Source organism: Pseudopipra pipra, chromosome 20 (genome assembly GCF_036250125.1).
Source record: "Pseudopipra pipra isolate bDixPip1 chromosome 20, bDixPip1.hap1, whole genome shotgun sequence".
In the NCBI taxonomy this organism is placed as follows: domain Eukaryota; kingdom Metazoa; phylum Chordata; class Aves; order Passeriformes; family Pipridae; genus Pseudopipra; species Pseudopipra pipra.
The window spans coordinates 3,775,110-3,795,654 of NC_087568.1; the positions used below are offsets into that span (position 1 = coordinate 3,775,110).

The window sequence follows — 20,545 nt, forward strand, 5'->3', positions numbered from 1 at the left end:
CACGGGTTTTGGAAGGACTTGCTGGAGCCAAGAATGCTGTGTTGGGAATGTTTGAGTTAGCAAAGAACAGAGGGATGTGAGAGTGTGTCTGTGCTGCTCGGAGAAGGAGCAAAGCTGGGGGGTGTCTCATCCTGATCCCCTGTTTGCCCCTCCATCTCCTCGCCAGACACACACTCTGTCCTTCCTGCCTGAGTTTATCCAAGTTAAAGCAAACTAGTGACTTCATTTGAGTGGGACAGGCTGGGACAAGTTCTTTGAAATGTGCAGGGAGACCTAAATGCCCCGAGCATCCCCAAGCCAGGAGCCACATGGCTTCCCAAGGTCACCAACAGCATCAGGGACCATCAGAGGTGAACCCAAGTCCCCAGGCGAACACCCGGATTACTGCCCTGTCCTCCTTCCACAGCATAAAGGCTTAGTGTAAATAGGGGCTGATCCAGATATTAAGTGAATCAAAGGAGCCCCAGAAGGGAGGCATTGTTTGAGCTGCTGGTTTTTACCCAGCTTTAATTCCTGCTTTGGTCTTGATGCTAATCAGAATTTGCCGGGCTGTCTGTACACGTTACCTCCCGTTCCGCAAATGCTCTTTGATTTTCCTTGTAAACCCAATTCAGGGGTAAAACTGCATTTAAGAATTGTTTAAAACGTGTTCTTTGGGCCTTTAATAAAGCCAGTGGCTGTAGCATCCAGCTGCTCCTTTGCTTTTCCTTTCTCTCCCTCCCTGGGAACACAGAGGGTCTCAGGCAGCCGAATCACGTTATTTGAATGGGTCTGGGTGAAGGTAACGGTGGCAAAACTTCCTGCAACCACATTAGCTCATCTTAATGACTTAATGCTCACCAGCGACGCCAGAGCCACTGGCTGCGTGCTCCCTGCCAGCCCCTCACAAATAAAACACATTAGTTCAGCCCAGCCAGGAGGTGGGTGAAGTTAATGTGTTTCATTTGACATTTCCCCAGGTCCAGGAGCGTTCGTGTGCTCCCCTAATGAGCAGCATCTCATTAAGCTGGAGTAGCTCAGTTGCATGAGAATGCCTGTATTTTAGGGTCCAGCCTCTGGGTTTAATTCCTTGATAACCTCCATGGTGGGAGCCCTGGCTCTGGCTGGGTGCCTGCAGGGACCACGAGCCTGTGAGCATCAGGACTGAGTTTACAGAAGCCAAACGAACAACCATGGGACAGGGGAGGCTTTGTCTGGGGGGAGCCATTGTTTTCCCCAGCTGATTTATTGATCTCTTTACTAGGAATGCACGCTAAAGGTCCAGGATGGGAAATTTAAATTGCAAGATCTGCTGGTGGTTCCAATGCAGAGAGTTTTGAAATATCATCTCCTGTTGAAAGTAAGTTTTTCAGCACTGGCATTTCTCTCCAGCTTCTGCCCTCTCTGTAACATCTTTCAGCTCTTTGAGTGGAGAGTGAATTGTTGCCAAATGCAGAGGGAGGTTTGGAGTTTTTTCCCCTTCAAATGATATAATTACTGAAGCTCCTTAACACGACATAATAATATTTGTGCCATCTCTTAAAGTACGGTGACCTAGGGTAATTCTGCACTTGTTAGCCACGAGAGGCAGTTAATGAATATAAAATAAGCTTGCATATAATCTGATTATGTGTGAAATTCTGCCCGTCAACTCTGTGTAACAGATCTCTCAAGCACCAGCCGCTTGTCATGTTCCCTGTCCTACGGCCACAGATGCCTGCCCAGGCATCTCTGCCACCTCCCAGGCATCCCTGCCATCCCTGCCACCTCCCAGGCATCCCTGCCATCCCTGCCATCACCTAGACATCCCTGCCATCCCTGCCATCACCTAGACATCCCTGCAGCCACCCCAGCGACCCTGCCACTGCTCAGGCAGGTGCCTGTGGTCAGAGCCTGTCCGGTGCAGGCAGGGTCTACACAGTTTTCCTAGCACCTCCGAACTCTTTATTTTTATTTATTTATACTTTTTCAGGAGCTGCTCAGCCACTCCTCAGACCGACCAGAGAAGCAACAGCTGAAGGAGGCTCTGGAGGCAATGCAGGTACAGGAGGATGAGAGCGGCGGTGGGGCAGTGCTGGGCTTGGGGTGCAGCAGAGCCTTGGACCCCTCTACTCTGTAAAACAAAAACTAAGACAGCAAAAACCAAACCATCCTGCAGCCTGAGGGAAGGCAGCACCTCCTCCTTTTGGACACACACGTGTGTATCGATTGCTGTTTGATGAGATGGCTTCGCAGCAGATCTGGAGTCCTCACTGCCGTCTCCCTCCCGAGGCAGCTGAGGGAAGCTGGTGTTTGTTGACAAGTTACGACTTCTCACTGATTGCTATTGTGTGTAAAGAGGCCGTGCCAGATCCGGCTCTTGTTTTTGCTGGGAGGGATCTGGAGGAACTCCAGACATATCAGTATTGCAGAAATGGGAGCCTGTGTGTGCGGAGCGTTCCCTGTGTGCTGTTATCCAGGTGCTGGGTGGGAATCCTTTTATCCAAGGAATTTTTTCTGTTAAGAGGAAAATGCTCTTTCAACAGTTGAAGGCTTCTGGTGTCAACATTTTGCTTTGTTTAAAGTTTTTTTAGAGCTTTCAGCTGAAACCCCCAAAATCTCGGGAAAACCATCAGCGACAACAACAAAGAAATCATAGGGTCACAGGATCATCCAAATGTTTTCTGACTGGGATATGTACCCACACACACACAGACTCACACCAAGGGACCATCAGCAGCAGAACCTGAATTGAAGATGCTCATTAACTCCAGATTTTCTCTCTGGAGAGCATCTCAGGATTCATCCCAGGGTTTGCTCCTGTGTTCATGGTCACTCTGTTTTCTATCTCTGAGCCGCAGCTTTTGTAACATCCCTGCGTTTCCTGGCACTTACATAAGTTGGGTGACCTTTCCAGCCATTATCCCTCCAAGCCCGGGAGTCCAGAGCTGATATGTGGGTCACGTTAGAGTTAAGGTTGTTTGAAGGACGTTGCATTCACAGCCCTCTCCTGCTCTGTGGCCTCAAATGAACGCTAAACCTGGTGACAGCAGTTAAACCCTGCTTATGGCCTCATCATCCAGCACTGCCAGCACCACTGCTAATAAATAAATGTATATATGCTCTGGCTGTGCTGCAGACTCAGCATTCCTTGCAGGAAGCTGCCGATAGCCATCAGGGAGGTTTCTCTCTTCTTCTCCCCATCGCCAGGAGAGCGCGGGTGCAGTTCCGACCGCGCTGGGCTCGGCGGGGGCATCGGAAGCCATTCAGTTTGGTTTTAATTGATCTGCAAACCAAGGCTTAACCTCCAAGTGATGTTTTTCATCACAAGTCCAGCCTTACTGTCTGCTGTGCTGGCAGGCAGCAGACACTGCTGCTGTCTGGGGTGAGAGCTGTGCAGGGGGTGAATAGAGCAATGTTTCCCAAAGTGATTCACTTCCCTTTTATTTTGCATGAATAGTTGTTTGTGCAAGGCAGGGGCAGGATTTACACAAAAAAAAGTTGTTTGTGGTGGTGGTATTTGGTACAGTTACCAATCCCCTGTCTGAGAATGCAGAACCAAATCCCTAGGTGATGGTGGGACAACGCAATTCCCAGTGAAATCCTGCAGCCCACATTTGTGTATTGTTGTTTCAAGTCGTGGTTGATCCTGGGATTGTGTTTGCCCTGTTCAGCAGGAGGGAGCTGAGGTCAGTGCTCAAGCATGGTGGAGGATACTGCTTCATAAGGCTTTTGGTTGTGTCATTTCCCATCACCATCCCTGCCACTGCCCAGTGGGGTGTTCTGTGATGTTATAAGTATTGTCACGTAGATATGTGATTATCGTCTGTGATTAACCCATCTTCTCTTGGGAAGCTGAGGAAGGTCTGACCCAGAGGGGATGTCTTAAAAAATCCCATGTTCGGATCTAATGCAAGTTGACAGGAGCTGTTGTTGAGGACAAGGAGGGAGCAGATAAGAAGCAAACAGACTCTGAAAGGTGTAAGGAGTTCTTTTAGTAGAAAGATTGGGTTCCTTCTCTTTAGTGGATCAAAACTTGGATAAGCGAGGAATTTTTGAGGACAGAACAAGCTCCATCAACCGTCTCCTTATTTCACAACACAGCCTTTGTGTGGTGGGAGATGTTGGAGCCCAAAGTGTTGGAGGTGGGGATGCTCTTGTGGGATGTCCCGGGAAGGACTGAGCATGAAGATCCCAGTGCTCTCACCAACTTGGGTGCTATCTGGAGCACCCAGGGAAAAGAGCTGGAAGCAAGAGAGGCAGAACCAAGTCAAGTCTGTTCACAGCTAACGTGCAGCCAGGTGTCCAAAGCAGTTACTTTACAGACATGGATGTTTTGACAGCAGAGACTGGCTCGCAGCTTTTGTATCCGGGGGGATGTAGGGAATGACGGCGATGAAAGGTGGGAAGGAAGGATGCTGCCAGGCAGAGGGGCAAGGCAGGGGGTGCCTGGCTCAGGCTCTTAGCAGGTAACAGCCACAGGCTGGGTTTGCTGTGCTGTACTGGGTTTATACATTGCTATGGATTCATGCATTGCCATCTTCTGGGAAACGGAAAAAATTGCAGCACCCGCCTGGCTCAGCAGTGGGAGCACCAAGAGCCTGTGCTCAGGTGTCCCAGGCTGCTGTGGAGTCCTGCTTGGACTCCTCAGGGATTCAGGGAGCCATGCTCGTGTGGGTCCTGCTCAGGTGGGGTACTATTGTCATCTGAAAAATAAAAATATATCCTCACTTTTCTTTGAAGGACTTGGCCATGTACATCAATGAAGTAAAGAGGGACAAGGAGACTTTAAAGAAAATAAGTGAATTTCAGAGCTCTATAGAAAACCTGGTAAGTTGAAAAATCCTCTTGAACCCAAATTAATTTTATTATTATTAACATTTTTGCTTTTTTGTGTGCAATTATTACTTATTCTGGTGTACTACCCAATGTGTTTGGGCACTCCCTTGTCACTGGCAGTGGTTTTGCTGATGGTCCATAAGTGGTTGCTACCTCACAGAGGTGCTTTGTCTGTGATGGAGAGTGACTTCTTGTGGTGGTGTTGCACTGAAAATGCGTCTCTGACTTTTTCTCATGTTATTAGTGTAGGGGGAACCCAAGAATTCCTCAAATCTGCTACTTAAAGTGGGTTTTCTTTTGCTGTTAAGAGGGCAGAAGTTAACTGAAAGTGGAGGAGAAGAGCTGACATAATAACACACTTAATCCTCAAAATCCCAACCAGATATTTTAAGGAGAATCTCATCCTCCAAACTCCAGAGGTATCAAACAGTCCCATTACTGGGCATCAGCTGCCCCTGTGCAGCCCAGCACTCGCTTTAGCCCTGAACAAACCTCGTAATTTGATATTCAGTGGCAGACCTTCAAGCTAATGAGCTTTTCTTCGATTTGAGGGGATGGAGGGGGGGCTGGTCAGCTGTGGGTGCAGCTGCTCCTCCGTCACACTTTACACTGGGTAATGCAGTTTGGGGACTGACACCTGAGATACTTCAAAAGGGTGATGGAGGGAGGTTCTGGGGGCTGCCCACCCCAAGGGCTTCCTGGAGGGGTGCTGGGTTTGGGGGCTTTAAGCCCTGACTTCATTTGGAAACAGTGAACTTTTAATTGGTGGTTATTCAACAGACAGGGACATCCTTAATTATTGTAGAAACTTCTGGAAAATAGCTTATTTTGGCGAGGGGTTTGCTTTCCAGATCTCAAACTTTGTAAAAATGCTTTGTCTGCTGAGCCTTGCCCTGGGATGCCAGTGCTGGAGGTCCAGGGGTCCCCCAGTGGTCCTGCTCGTGCAGAGGCTCCCTTTGGAACATCCTTGAGCTCCCCTTGGGAGCATCTTCCCTCCCCTTGGTGAGGGCGATGCTGCTCCCAGGAGCTTCAGCAGCTCGAAGCAGGGCTGGGGGGTGCAATCCAGGCAGCTTTGGGTTTCCACCTCCCCAAAGCATCATTCCAGCCCTGGCTGTGGATCTCAGCCCTGCTTTGCTTTCTGCAGCAAGTGAAGCTGGAGGAGTTTGGGAGGCCGAAGATCGACGGGGAGCTGAAGGTGCGCTCCATAGTCAACCACACCAAGCAGGACAGGTGAGTGAGCAACAGCACTCAGAAATATTCCCAAACTAAATGTACCTTTGTTTGGTGACTCCCCTTGAGCTCATTTATTTTAATTATTACCTGGACTTTCACTGACAGAACCCACCATCAATGTGAAAGTACAGCAGGGTCCAAGCGTTGAGCGGCGCTGGCTGGAAAGCTCTGCAGAGCTTTCCAAATCCTTCCCCTTGGATGGGGACTTTGATGAGGTGTTTAACTGGGTTGCTTGTTTATTTGCTTGCTTTGGGCAGGTATTTATTTTTATTTGATAAAGTGGTGATCGTCTGCAAAAGGAAAGGCTACAATTATGAGCTGAAAGAAATTATTGAGCTGCTCTTCCACAAGATGACTGATGACCCCATGAATAACAAGGACATTAAGAAGGTAGGTGGACCAAGGATTGGCTCTGCTGGAGAGCATTTTGGAGCTGTTTCAGGGTATGTTCCCATTAGCCTTTTAAAGTAGAAACAGTGCCTGCAAAAAAAGCTGGAAAATAAATGCTCATCTTTCAAGGCAGCCTTACAGAGCTTTGGGAAATGTTTATTAATGTGGGGCTGGGCTGGATCCTTGACCTCTCTGTTCTTGCAAAACAGCCCTGAGGAGGCTGGGATGGTTGGAGTTAGGAGGGAGGAAGCTGCTCCCTGCTTTCTGGCCCACCATCAGGGAGCAAACGTCAGACAGAGGAGGGCAGGGAGGGAGGGAAGGTCCACCCGGATGCTCTCGCTCCCATGAGCTGTGGGGTGGAGGAGCCTGGAAAGGGAGCCTGAGCACTGCACACCAGCCTGCCAAAACTGGCACTCGAAGCACTGAAGGAACATCATTTTGCTGGTGGTTTGAGGCTCAGTCTGCAGGGCTAAGGAAAACCTCCCAGAGGTTTTAGCAGAGCCCCATTAGCTTAATCCACTTACATGCCGTGGGAAGAGGTATTGTATAGATGGGATAAAGGGAAATTGGGGTAAGAATAGCCAGTTTTGCCACTTGGCTGCTGAAGAAATGCTGCTAGCTTTGTGTGTTAATGAAATGTGTTTCCACTTTGCTCTCCTATGCTTTCTAGTCTCACGGAAAAATGGTAAGCAAAGCACCCACTTCTCTCTCCTGTGTTTCTGTGCAGTGTTGTAATGAGACAGGCTGAGCATATGTGTGGTGGGCAGGTCAGATGTTCCTCCTGGGCTGTCAGTAGCTGTCAGAGAGAGATATAATGGCTGGGGAGGCTCCAGTGGAGCAGAAAAATCTGAGTTCTCTCATCTGCCACCATGAAATCCTATTTGGTCCAAGTGCGCAGCGCCAAGCCAGTTCAGGCATCATTAGCTGTGATGTGTTAGAGAAACAGGGAGCTGTTCTTCCTCCTTCCCTGCTGTTGCCTGTGCAAGGTTCAGCACAAGGGGCAGGGGCAGGCACTCAGCAGTTACTGAGGTGCCTGCATGGAGGTGTGATGCATTTTGCTGCTCAGGTGTTGGGAGCACAGCGAGATCAACGCTCTTGTTTTCTCTTGCAGTGGTCATACGGCTTCTACCTAATCCACCTGCAGGGGAAGCAGGGCTTCCAGTTCTTCTGCAAGACAGAAGAAATGAAGAGGAAGTGGATGGAGCAGTTTGAAATGGCAATGTGAGCATGAGTGGCTGCTCTAGCCCTGGGTGCAGTTCCCAAGTGTAGGAGAAAAGTGTCTTGGACCATCAGGTCACTGGAGACCAGCTCTGATAGCAAAATCTGTGATGGGGAAGCTCATGTGGACTTGCTGGATCGGTCCCTGGGCAAAGGGAACCTGAAACCATCTCTCTGAGCATCCACACCAAAGCATGAGTGGTGCATCTCTGAAATTGGATTTTATCTCTGAAATTGAGATTGGATATTAACAAGAAATTATTCTCTGTGAGGTGGTGAGGCCCTGACACAGGTTACCCAGAGAAGCTGTGTCTGCCCCATCCCTGGAAGTGTTCAAGACCAGATTGGACGGGGCTTGGAGCAACCTGGGATAGTGGAAGGTGTCCCTGCCCATATCAGGGGGGTTGGAATGAGATGAGCTTTAAGGTCCCTTCCAACCCAAACCATTCTGTGATTCTCTGAAATGACACCCTGCCATGGTGCAGGGCCATGGGGGAAGTACCAGGCTGGCACTGGAGGAGGGTGGTGCTGCAGGACCTGATCCTGAGCAGAGCAGGGATCGGCCCCACGCCGACAGATCTGGGCTGATGATTGACTCGGGCAAGGGCCAAATCCGTGACTGTTGTCCCAGGGGAAGGTTGATGGGCAAAATCCTCCCTCTCACAGTCGAGCCCTGAGTCTCCTTTCACATTTGATTTCGTATCTGTCCGTGTGGTGTCCAGGCTTTGACTGAAATGCAAACAGCCACTCATGGGGACAGATTGATAACCCCTCAATCCTCTCCCTCAGGTCCAACATAAAGCCAGAGAAAGCCAATGCAAATCACCATAACTTTCAGATGTACACATTTGAGAAGACGACCAACTGCAAAGCCTGCAGGATGTTCCTGAGGTGAGCAACAACCTTCCAGATGTTCTGCATTGAAACATGGAAAGAAAACCTCAGAGCTGAGGCTGGATTAGGACTTTCTGACTTGTATTTTTTTTTTTTTTTTGCACAGAGGAACCTTCTACCAGGGCTATCTTTGCCCCAAATGTGGAGCAGGTGCTCATAAGGAGTGCTTGGAGATCATTCCTCCCTGCAAGATGGGTGAGTTATTTCACATCATGAGCAGCTTATGCTGCACGTGAATTATCTGACAGATTTTCTCTATTAAGCACTAATGCTTGTTAATGCATAAAAAATATAAGTGCGCTCCCACCCACCTCCCAGGGCCATAATTTACATTGGCTGGTGGTTTAAAAAACAAACAAAGCAGCCAGAACCACCCAAAGCAAAGAGCTGCATCCCATGGATGTCAAGAGGATCACAGCAGCATTGTGTGCTGGGTGGGCATTTAAGAGAGATGATGAGTTAGTTCTTCATCAGAAGATATTGGATAATGAAATAGGAGGGTCTGCAGCAGGGATAACATTTCTGATGAGGAGAAACCTTGTCTCTGGATCCCACATATCCCATAGTATGGCAAAAATGTGTGTCCTTGCTCTAAACTGGGCAAAGCTGTGACTCAGCTCTGCCTGGGTCAGAGCCTTGGTCCTGCTTGGGGCAAGGGGCTGTCACAGGGTGGCTCCAGGTAGGTTTTGAGTGGGAAGTGGAGAGAGGAAGAAACAAAATCACAGAGTATTGTGCAGGTGAGGAAATGTCCTTGTCCAGCTCCAATCCATCCCTGCATCTTGCCCGTCAAGAGCAGAGCGATGGCCTGAGTGACCCCAGCTCTGCTTTGGGCTTCCTCTGTCAGTTCACACAGAGATGGCTGGTTTACTGGAACTCACAGTGTCAAGAGAAACAGAAAATGGGGTTTGTTGCCTGTTAAATTAACCACCTATCCCACCCTTTTCTCTTGCAGGTTCTTCAGCAGACCAGGTAGGTTGTTTGATGTCCCTTTTCCTCATCCCCCTCTGCCTCAGGCAGAGCCTGTGTCCTTACCCAGTCTGGGCATGGGCAGCTCATGGGAAAAGCAACCAAAGGCCTCAGAGGGGTAGGACTGGGGACCAGTGGCCTCTTTTCCAGCCTAAAACTGGCCCAGTTTGTGCAGCACTGCAGCCCTTGGGAGGTGCCAGCACCCAGCTGGGACAAGCACCATGGGCTGGGGGTTACCAGGGAGGTTTTGGGAGAGAGTTTCTCATCATGGTTTCTTCAGGTGGGTGCTCATAGAGAGAACTGAGACTAATGTGTCCTCACAGAGACTTTTTGCTCTTTCTTTGCAGGATTCACTGGGTGCTGGACCTGGTAAGTACAGTACTGTTTTACAGGAGGGCAGACAAAACATATCCTGGCAGGAAGACTTGTTGTTGAGGGGGAGCATCTTCTGCCGGCATGTCCAGTGTGCTCCAGGGATGTGCAGCTCCAGGCACTGCCCTCTCTGATGGGCCATCAGTCATGATGATTACTGCAATATTATTTATCTTCTTTGTTTAAAACTGGTCTGGACAGAGCTCCAGGCCTGCCCTGCCCATGCTCTGGCTCAAAGGAGAAGAACAATTTGTTTTTGTGCTTTCTCTGATGGAAGGAAAGCCAAGCCTGGCGAAAAGAAACCTGAATCAAATTGGTGGTTAAAACAAAAAAGCAAGCAGAGAGTGCTCTCGCTGGGTGGGGAGAGGCAGAGGTGGGGAAGTGCTTTGAAAATAAACACTGTGGTTTGAGTGCAGTTGGGGGAGCTTATTTAATGTGCAGTTGTTGGCAAGACAACTGGACTTTGACTGGGAGCTTCAGGGGCGTTTGAGTCCCAGGTTCAGCAGACACTCGGTGGAAGCTGAGTGTTCTCTGGGCCCTTTTGCAATCTTGGGTGTTGCACTCCTGGTCCCTTCTGCAATCCTGGTGTCACCACTGAGCCTGGTGGGTTTTGGTACCAGCCAGGTTTGCCTCAGTAAGGCTCAAATCCAGGTGCAGGGCTGGGAGCTGGAGCTTTGGCCGGGCTTGGTCCTTCACGGGGTTATTTTTGCTCAGGGAACTCAGTCATCCGTGTAACTGCAGGAGCCAAGAACATTCACTGTGGACACTGTTCTTTTCTGCTTTCATGCTTTCTGCCCCCCAAATCCTGCCTGCTAGTGCCTTTGGGTTTGTGGTTCATAGAATAAGGAACGAGGCTTCAGGAGGGGGAGTTTTGTTTTGGTTTTTTTTGAGCAGGGACAAGGTGATGAAACTGTTTTCCTTTTCTCCCAGGTCCTAAAATGGTGGCAGTTCAGAATTACCATGGAAACCCAGCCCCTCCTGGGAAGCCAGTGCTGACCTTTCAAATTGGGGATGTGATCGAGCTGCTGAGGGGGGACCCAGACTCTCCATGGTGGGAGGTGAGAACAATTCCCCTCGGGAAACTCCTGGAAGGTTTTAAACCAGTGTCTTCTGCATTGTCCCTTTTATTTGTGGGCAGGGCTGTGCTGGGGGTTTGGAGGCAGTGTGGAGCCTGTCCCCCTCCCTGCACAGTGACACCAGTGCTCCCCGTGCCCTCCCCAGTCTGATTCCAGCTTGTCTCTGCAGGGGCGGCTGCTGCAGACGAAGAAGTCGGGTTATTTTCCCAGCTCGTCAGTAAAGCCCTGCCCTGTGGATGCCAGGGTAAGTGCCAAAGAGGAGATGGAGGCCAGGGTGGGTGGGAGTGCTCCAGTGGTCCCTGTTGCTCTTCTCAGCATTCTGCTTGAGACCTTGGTCCTCCCAGTGAGCCCCTGGACCTTCAATGAGGCCTCTACTGTGGCTGAATCAGCAAGGAGCTGGTTCCCTCATCCCTTGGTTGCAGATGTCTGAATTGCATCAGTCTCAGCCCTGTTCCCAAGGTTGGGGTTGGTGTGACCAGGTCCAGACTCTGTTCCTCCTCTGCAGGGCTGACTTGGGAGCAGAGGACTTGAAATCAGGCACAGTGTGGGAAAACTGAATTTGATTTATTTTAATTGTTTTTAGCTGTTTTCTGTAACGTTGTCAGCTGCTTCCCAATTAAAAACCACTCAGGTAAATGAACAAATACAGCCTGCTCATCCCACCTGGGAGGCTGAGAGGGAAATGTTCAGCTACAACACTGCCCTCCGCTGCCCGAGCCGATAATCCAGGAACTGCTTGGCAGAAGGAACCCTCCCATGGAGAGGAGCGTCTCACACGTGATCCACAGCTTGATGAGCTGCTGGCTCTTCACTAATGAGCAATTCTGTCTTTGCAGCCTCCCAACAGCCGACCGCCCTCGCGGGAGATCGACTACACGGCGTACCCGTGGTGAGTCGACCCTCCTCTGGCTATAACCATAAACCAGCATTGCTTTTTGGTTGTTACTCTGTCAGGAATCCACTCCAGTAAGGAATTCTGAATGCAGACTAGCAGTGACTTGCATCCTGCTTTCCCTGTGGCCACAGGGCAGCTGCCACACTGGTGTTTGGGTGTTGAAACCTGGTGCAGCCCTGGCAGTATCCATGATGATTTCTTCACTGATGGAGACAGTCAGAGGCTAAAAGAGATACTGGTTTCTCTTCCCATTTTCTGTGCCCAGAGAATCATTTTGAGAAGAAGGAGGCAATTCCTGCCTTGGTGGGAGAGGCTGTGCTTGGCTTGCCTGCTGCTCCTTCCCTCCAGCTCCAGCCAGGTTTACAAATTCATGGATATAAATTATCCACTTGCTGAAGCCTCATTAACCTAGGGACTGTTTCTCAGTTAGTGAAGAGGTCACACTTAGCAGTGCTCACCCACAGTTCAGTGGCTCAACAGCTTCTTTTATATCTCAGGGCACTTTCCTTCCTCCTCGTGCCAACTTGGATGAGACCTGTTCCTCTGCCTGCCTTCCCAACCTTCATGCCTTCAAAAGACGATGTATCTTTTTATCCAAAACGTGCCTGTTTGAAGATACGCATTCATTTCAGTTAATTAAATTAATCAGTTAACCTCTGGGCTCAGGTTTGCAGGGAACATGGAGCGGCAGCAGACGGACAACCTGCTCAAGTCCCACGTCAGCGGCACCTACTTGATCCGGGAGCGGCCGGCCGAGGCCGAGCGCTTTGCCATCAGTATTAAGTGAGTGATAACGTCACTTAGTAATTGAATAATTTAGTATTTCTCACTCCTGGAGGACAAACTGGGGCTGGAACACGCAGGTGTGTTTTCTTGAGTGCCTTTGCTGCCGTTGGCAGGTTCAACGAGGAGGTGAAGCACATCAAGGTGGTGGAGAAGGACAACTGGATTCACATCACAGAAGCCAAGAAGTTCGAAAGCTTGCTGGTAGGTTTTTGTCTCCCCTTGTAGCATGTGCACTGTCCCTGCCAGTCACACAGAGGATGGCAGAGACAGCCAGGTGCCTCTCCATCCTTCCCAGGAGCTGGTCGAGTACTACCAGAGCCACTCGCTGAAGGAGAGCTTCAAGCAGCTGGACACGACGCTGAAATACCCCTACAAATCTCGGGAGCGCTCTACCTCCAGGACCTTCACCCGCTCCCCAGGTAGAACCCAGCTTGGGGGCAGTTAAACTTGTCATGGAAAACCTCACCCTTCCAGCCAGGTGTAGGAGCACTGGATGAAGGGATTTATAGCTTTGCTGTAGTGCTTGAATTCCTCAGTTCGCAGATACTCAGTCTGCTTGGCTGGTGGCATTTTGAGGACGAGTCTCACAGCAGGTGGTGGATCAGGGGGATCTGAGGGAGAGTTTTTGCTGGGAGAGGCTGGTTCCCCTCCTGTGGTTTTGGACTCTGTGCTCAGGGGTGGTTTGCCCATCCCTTGGTCCTGCCAGAGCATCCTGTCCACCTGCAGGTCAGGAGCAGGGATGTGATGGTCACTTAGTGGGATTTACCATGTCTTGCCCCACCTACATGAGTTTCTCGTGCATGTGTTTTAATGGATCCAGCACCAGTGTGACTTGTGGTTTGAATCCCAGTGGGACTCCTTTAATGGAGATCACGGGTGAAATGGTAAGTCTGTGTCTAAAACAAAAAGAAAGAAAAAAAAAAATCAAAACAAATGGAAAGCAAAAATTCAACAGGGCAAAAAGATGTGTTTTGTCCAAAAGCCTGAGCACAGAACTAACTACTTTGTGGGGAAAAAATGAATTTAAAAAAATTTTCTCCAGGGTATGTTTAAAAAAAAATATCAAAGGAAGATAGGTTTTAAAAGTTGATTAAATATATCCTTTTGTATGAAATACAACCATAGGATGAATTTTGAGCCCCTACACTGGCTGTGGGGCTGTGGCCAGACCTTCTGTCAGCTGTCCCAGCTCCAAGCCCCTGCACAAGACCCTCTGCATGTTTTACCCTGTATTTCTCCATCAGCTTTTAAAGCACTGTGCATTATAATATTTTTTTTTTAATTTCCTTTTTAATGCGTGTTCTGCCTCTTTCTGTTTCTCTCTAACCTCTTTGCAGCCTCCTGCGCTTCCTACAACTTTTCTTTTCTCAGTCCTCAGGGCCTCAACTTTTCTTCTCAGAGCTCCTCCAGTCCCTTCTGGTCAGGTACCAGTGCCTCTCCCTGCCGGAGAGACCTGCCACCATCCCCAGCTTGAAAGCCATCACCAGTGGGACCTGTGGGGTCCCTGCTGTCCCTCCATCCCCACAGGCAGTTCAGGGGGTCCCCAGTGCTACCCTGGGGCACAGCCTGGAAATAAGTTAATTAACCACAGCTTGGCTGGGAGCAGAACACACCCCACTCTCTCCCCAAAATCAAGGCAGGGAAAAGATGTTGCTATTTGAGAAAAGGGGCTAAAATTAATGAAAAAGTGAATCCAGCACTTTGGGATCTCGTGATGTACTTCAAGCTCGACCTGCTTATCCCCTGTGTTTCACCAAACGAGCATTGACATCACACTGTCTCCCAGTCTGTTCCTCCTTGTTCTCAAGGACAACATCTCAGTGTCCAGCAGGTTTTGAGCTCTGGTATCTGAGGCTGCTCAGGAGCCCCTTGCTGAGGAGGCAGGGGTGGAACCTGTGCTGTCAGAGTTGTTTTTTGGGGCTCAGTCTCCCTGCAGAGAGTGCAGTGGTGCCCTGGCCTTTGAACCCCATTGATTTAATGTGTTACAGGCTGGTGTCATCCTCCCTGTTGAGGGGGGGATCAGAGCAAAATTCTGCCAGTTTGCTTCTTGCCATTTAAACAAAGCCACACGTGGCTTCCTTGGTGCCATGTTTGGGAAAAATGCTTAACTTTTCAAGCATAAATCTGAGAATTTGAGGTCCTTTAACTGCATAGAAAGTATTGCAGAAGGTAATACGTGCAGCAGTGGGCTCTGAGCAAGGTCCTGATGAAAGAGCTCAAAGCTGCTGTGATTCTTGCTCTGTTCTCCCGCCTGGCTGCCTGGCCAGGATGGATGAGTCTTCCAGTGATTGCATGCTGTGTGTCTGGACCATCTCCATCGCCATCCTCATCTCCTTCCATCCCGAGAGCTGAAAACCTGGGCAAAGCTTTTCCTCAGACTTAGTTCAACCTTGGTTTGCACACTTTTATAATTGAAATTAATCCCTGGAAATCCTGGGACAAAGAAGGGAGCTTCACTGAAACACAACATCCCTTCAGGGTGGGTTTTTTTTTTTTACAAACTTCAGAGGAGGTGCATTTTTTTCCCCCTTTGCCCATCCCATCCCTCCCTCTGTTGCTCTCCAGCCTTCTTCCTCCTGCCCAGACCTTGGGGCAGGAACACTGAGCAGTGCCCCTGCCTTCCCCACCTCGCTGCTGCTCCTCCTTGTGCCTCCCTTGAGCATCCCCTGCCTGAAGTGATGGAGATCCGTGGTGCTGGGGCTGTGCCAGTGCTCCCAGGATGGTTCATGGGGGCATCCTCCTCATCACAAGCTGTTGCTCAGCATTAGGGTTTGCAGGGTGCTTTGGCACCGTTTGATCTGTGATGGGACCAAGTTTCCGAGGACCCTGGGTGCTCCCTGGAACAGGCAGAAGCCAGGAGGATCCAGGTTAGCAGCTTCTTCCTCCTCGTGGCAAAGCATACAGGATTTGCTCAACACCTCTAGGAGAATTCATTCCCAATAACTCAGTTTTTGAGTTGATTTATGAAGTTTTTTGATACGTGGCTCCATCAGGTGCTGCGAGCTGTGCAGCAGCCAGACCTGAGAGTGTGAGTGGAACAGGATTTTTTCATGATTTTGTTGTTAGTGATTGTGTATTCCTATGAAATCCTTTCTTTTACCTCCTCACAAAAATGCCCTTCACCCCAGAGATCCCCAGCAAGGCTCTCCTGGCAGAGAGGTGTTTCCCAAGCTCAGCAGGAATCCCGTTTAACCCCAGCCACCCCAGTCCATGCGGGCTGAGCAGTTTGGATGAGTTCAGTCCCTCCAGGCCACGGTGCTGCGATGGGAGCCGTGGTGGAAAACCCAGGTTGAACCTCACCAAGCTTTTCCCCAGGCTTCAGCCGGTCCCACGTGGTGGGGGCAGCTCCCGACCCCTGTGCTTTGTCCCCTGGCAGTGTTCACCCCACGGGTCATAGGGACGGCGGTGGCTCGATACAACTTCGCGGCGCGGGACATGCGGGAGCTCTCGCTGCGGGAGGGCGACGTGGTGAAGATCTACAGCAGGATTGGCGGGGACCAGGGATGGTGGAAGGGGGAAACCAACGGAAGAGTGAGTGCATCCAGATAATGTCCTGTCCTGTTCCTGCAGCGCACAGTCCTCCCCGCTGTCAGGACAGCAAAAGACATTCCCTCTTGCTCTTTCCCGGATCCTGGGTGGGCTGTCATCTCATGAGAGCCACTGCTCTGTTGCCAGTTGATGCTGTGTGACAGTGAATCCTGGTGCACAGAGGTGGATGGGAGCATGCAGTGGGTGGTGGGCAGTGTCTGAGTCTGCTCTTCTTCAAACCTGCATGTGGGGGATGTATGTAGGAGTGGCTCTGCCAGGGGAAGGCTGAGCATCCCAGGAAAAGTAGCAAGCTGATGATTTGGCCTGGTGTCCCACAGTTTGTAGCTCTGGGTACAGATTCTTCATGCCCTGATCCCTTATATATTGTGGGCAACCTGTGTGTCCAAAGAAATGTATAGCTGTTAGCTCTGTCCCAAATTAGGGTGGTGGCTGACCACCATCACCACTGTGGGCACATCCAGGACTTTGCAAATGGCTCACTGGGAAAGCACCTGGTGGCAGGGGAATAGTCCCAGTGACAGGACAGGAGGTCCCTTCTAGAATGACAGAACATCCTGAGTTGGAAGAGACCCACAAGGATCATCGAAGTTCAACTCCTGGCCCTAAAAACGACAGCAGTCCCACCATGCGCCTGGGAGTATTGTCCGAACATTCCTTGATCTCTGTCAGCCGTGGGGCAGTGATCTTGGAGCCCCCCCAGCCTCCAGCTCACCTCTGTGCGTCCCCCACAGGTCGGCTGGTTTCCCTCGACGTACGTGGAAGAGGAGGGGGTGCAGTGACTGCGGGGATGTTTGGTGGAAGTCGTCGAGCGCCCAGAGCCGCTGCAGCCCGAGCACGCCTGTCCCGACAGGACACCTCCCAGGAGCCTCCCAGGACTGCTCTCGCAGCCTCCTCAGCAATCCTTCCTCTGTACAGTGTGTGTGCACATGTCGGGGCCGCCCCGGCCCCGCTCCTGTTCCATGTATAGAAGATTGATGGTCCGTTGGATAACGTTGGTGTAGCAGCTGCGGAAGAGTCCCGGGAGAGCTGCGCTCCCCCTGCATGGACAGAGCTGAGAGACTCTGGGGGGTCTGCACCTCTCTTTTAAAGGTGTTTTAAAAGCCATCGTGGTGATGGTGGTGGGAGGGTGAGGCTGAAGGTTTGTGCCGGGGTGAGAACCTGGGGGTTTCTAAGGGGAGGGAGCGATCCAGCCCCGAGGAGACAATGCAGACCCCCTGCCCACACCACTCGGGTGGGCTCCCCAGGTCAGGATTTTGGCAGTGTCCCTGGCAGGGGGCAGGGTGAGGAGCAGAGCAGAGACACACAGAGGAGAGGGCTGTTGCTTGGCTCTGAAGGGATGTCAGCTGTGAAACCATTTTGACCATCAGACATGGGCTGGAAGTGGATCTTTGAATCAGACAGGAGGGGAAGGAGCTGCTTTGGCATCCCCAAGCCTGTTTTCTTTACAACCACCTCAGTCCCAGCAGCCTTGCTGCAGGTGGAGGGGGCTGCCCAGGGAGCAGACTGGTCCCACTGGTGAGAGCAGGAGGTCTCAGGATGTTGCAGGACTGGAGATATGCTTTGCCACACAAGGGCTTTGGAGGCCACCAAGACACCAGATACATGCAGAGGAGCGTGTGTCCCTGGGTCTGTCCTCCTCTCCCTCTCAGCAGGACCCCCCCAAGCCAGGCTGATTTTTCTTGCAGCCATGACCATGTCCCACCTTGCTGAGCTCAGGGCCAACCCACCTGAGTAAGGGCTATGGTATCAACTCCTGATTCCTCTCCCTGAGTTGTGAAAGCATCTCTTCTTCCCAGCTGTGTGCACTTTTGGGGGCTGTGAGCATTGCCCCCTCTCTTCCTCCCACAGGCTGTTACTGCTGCTGCTGTCAAGTAAAGGTCCGCCTGTTTTGACATTCCCGCTGTGTCCTGAGCACCATCTGTCTGAGCCTGTTCTTCCCAAAGTCTGGAGTTGCCGGCTGGAAATCCCGGCCCTTGTCTTCTGCTGGGGACTGGCTTCACTCTCCAGCTCCAGAATTCCCTTCTGAAGGACAAATACGTGTGTGGGAGTGTGACAGGGAACAACTTTCCTGTATCTGAGCCCCAGGAGCTGCCCTTCAGCTTCCCTCAATACGTAGCATTTTGAGCTGGTGCTTCCATGCCCTGACTTTGTTCCCCTGGGACTCGTGGTGGTCCTGCCGTGTTCCCAGTGTGAGGTCTTGGCATTGTGCTGGTGCAGGTCTGGGAGATGCCAGCATTGGGTGGGTGAGCAGTGCTGATGCCCTTGGTCCCTGGCACAGGGGTGCCCTGTGCAGCATCCAGATGGAGCAGCAGTGCCATGCTCAGGATAAGAAATAGAAGTTTGGGACTCTTAGGACAAGGGAATGATGTTAACTTGGGAATTACAAGCTTTTGCTCAGTGACAAGCCCAGAGCCACCCTATTTTGCTTCCCATTCCTCCAGGAGCTCTGTGAGTGCCCCCATTCAGGGTGCCACAGGGGGAGTGGGGTGGGTTCAGCAGAGTGTTGCTGGGGCAGATGCCCACCATGGGTCTTGCTTGGTGAGGTGATGGGAACATGAGGGGGCTCAGGGCTTTCCCAAGGTACTGTTTGGTGCTAACCCCTCCCAGCCCCTTGGTTCTCAGCTTAGAAGAGAGCTGGCAATGCCCTGCTCCTGTGCAGAGCAGAGGGCCCTGTTCCCATTCCGGGAGCCGTGTTGGAGCTGAGGGTGCATTTGGGTGGATGGGACACACACACATGTGACAAACGATGGCTCATATTATGCCTCAGATCCTAAAGCCTTACAGACCCTCCCTTTAACGTGGCCAATTTTGTAAGGTGGCGAGGTCATCCCCTCTGGGAGAGCACGTACCTGTCACGGGGACCAGGACACCCCTGTTCCTCATGCCCCAAAGGGATCCCCAACCTCTGCCTGTGCTGCCCTCCCAGCCCTGCCAAACCCCCTCCCCTCCAGGGAACCCTCCCTCTTGTGTTTACTGGTGTAAGAAACTTGTTAAAAAAAGATTGTTTTGTTTGTAAGTAATTATTCAGCCATTTGCCACAAATATATCTGTGAATAAGAAAGGGAAATGTTTTTTTATGATGGCGAGAAAATTGTATATATATTTTAGTTCATCGCAGACCATTCGAAATTGCAATGGGATACGTTGGAAAATAATATGTAAATTCCTTGGGTTTTTCCTTTGCACTGCACTAACTGGGGTAGGGTGGAGGGGGTTTAAAGATAAAACTGTTTATGAAATAGTTTATAGCTGGGAATTTGGAAATCATTTGGAATAGCTTGTAATGCTGGAATAGAAACTTTAGCTGCTACTTAGAAATCCTTTTGCATGTGGTTTTTCCAGACCTTTTTAAGTTACAATACATCAAAGTAAATTCCACAGCGAAAAAAAATAAAGTGTAATTTTGCTGATAGGTTGTTTTTTTTTTTTTTTCCAGCCATGGTTTTTGCTGTGCCAGAGGGCTGGGATCGTGTCGGGGTCCTTGTCACTCAAGCCCCCTTGGCTGTGCTGGGGCTGGAGGGTGGCTTTGGCCCATCCAGGAAAGGCAGGTGCTTATGGAGATGGATCCTTCCTGATTCCTGATGTGAACAGTAAGGGTTCATACCCATCCAAAACTCTGAGTAGATCCCTCCTGCATTGCCTGTCAGGTTCTTTCACCTCATTCCTGGAGCAGCTGCTGCTCAGACAGTTGTCCTGTGCTCCATCCAGGCACCTTTCCTGGGGCTTCTCTCCTTGCCTGAGCTGAACCCCTGCAGGATGAGAGAAGGAGGACGATTTTCCATGACTTTAAATCACTCCTGAATATTGTATTCCAGAATCCCACTTGGCCCTGCAGGCAGCAGCATATTCCAGAGCAGTAAAAGAGGTTACACAGTTGCTTATAAAATATATGAGGCATTGCTGGAGGTTTCACCGAGAGCTGCCTGTGAGCTCAGTCCCTGTGAGCTGCCGGGTCCTTTAATTAAGAACATTAATTTTTTCCTGCTCTTGGAGTCCCCAGTACTTCACTTTTCCCAGGATCAGCTGGAAGGGCAAAGAGTGGATGTGTTTTACATGGAGAAGCAGGACGTGAGCTGGGCACTAACTTTTGGATGCTGTTTTGGGAAGATGCTGCTCAGCCAGGTATTTAACCTTGGTCCAGGTGATGACCCTGCCTGGGATCACCTCCTTCCCTGCTGTTGCTGTTCAGTCTAAGGGAAGCTCTCCAACACACACCATGTGTGAAATGCCAGGTTTTGGTACCCGGGTGCTCTTCTGACGGTGATGAACATCAGCCTGGCCCTGAGTGGGTCTGGCATCGCCATCAGGTGGCCACAGCACACCAGAGCCTGGAACCAAGAGCTGGTAAATGCAAAAATCTGCTTCCATT

At 50.6% G+C, this 20,545-nt stretch overlaps 1 protein-coding gene across 7 annotated transcripts in view; it reads left to right on the forward strand.

Moving 5' to 3' along the window:
- VAV2 (vav guanine nucleotide exchange factor 2) overlaps nt 1-19,586 on the forward strand; it is a 132,907-nt gene extending 113,321 nt beyond the window's left edge. For 2 of the 7 annotated variants that reach the window (XM_064676756.1, XM_064676757.1), the window contains 20 exons: nt 1,244-1,339; nt 1,952-2,020; nt 4,702-4,788; nt 5,942-6,027; nt 6,288-6,420; nt 7,091-7,105; nt 7,532-7,641; nt 8,428-8,529; nt 8,639-8,727; nt 9,485-9,501; nt 9,846-9,867; nt 10,801-10,928; nt 11,116-11,190; nt 11,783-11,835; nt 12,508-12,624; nt 12,741-12,828; nt 12,923-13,046; nt 13,965-14,051; nt 16,004-16,158; nt 16,908-19,586. In XM_064676756.1, the coding sequence (XP_064532826.1) occupies nt 1,244-1,339; nt 1,952-2,020; nt 4,702-4,788; nt 5,942-6,027; nt 6,288-6,420; nt 7,091-7,105; nt 7,532-7,641; nt 8,428-8,529; nt 8,639-8,727; nt 9,485-9,501; nt 9,846-9,867; nt 10,801-10,928; nt 11,116-11,190; nt 11,783-11,835; nt 12,508-12,624; nt 12,741-12,828; nt 12,923-13,046; nt 13,965-14,051; nt 16,004-16,158; nt 16,908-16,955 (1,701 nt within the window). In that variant the 3' untranslated portion in view covers nt 16,956-19,586. Of the gene's footprint in view, nt 1-1,243; nt 1,340-1,951; nt 2,021-4,701; nt 4,789-5,941; nt 6,028-6,287; nt 6,421-7,090; nt 7,106-7,531; nt 7,642-8,427; nt 8,530-8,638; nt 8,728-9,484; nt 9,502-9,845; nt 9,868-10,800; nt 10,929-11,115; nt 11,191-11,782; nt 11,836-12,507; nt 12,625-12,740; nt 12,829-12,922; nt 13,047-13,964; nt 14,052-16,003; nt 16,159-16,907 lie in introns of those variants that run through there. The other 5 variants (XM_064676758.1, XM_064676759.1, XM_064676763.1 and 2 more) reach the window with 4 other exon arrangements.
- The last annotated feature ends 959 nt before the right edge of the window (nt 19,587-20,545 follow it).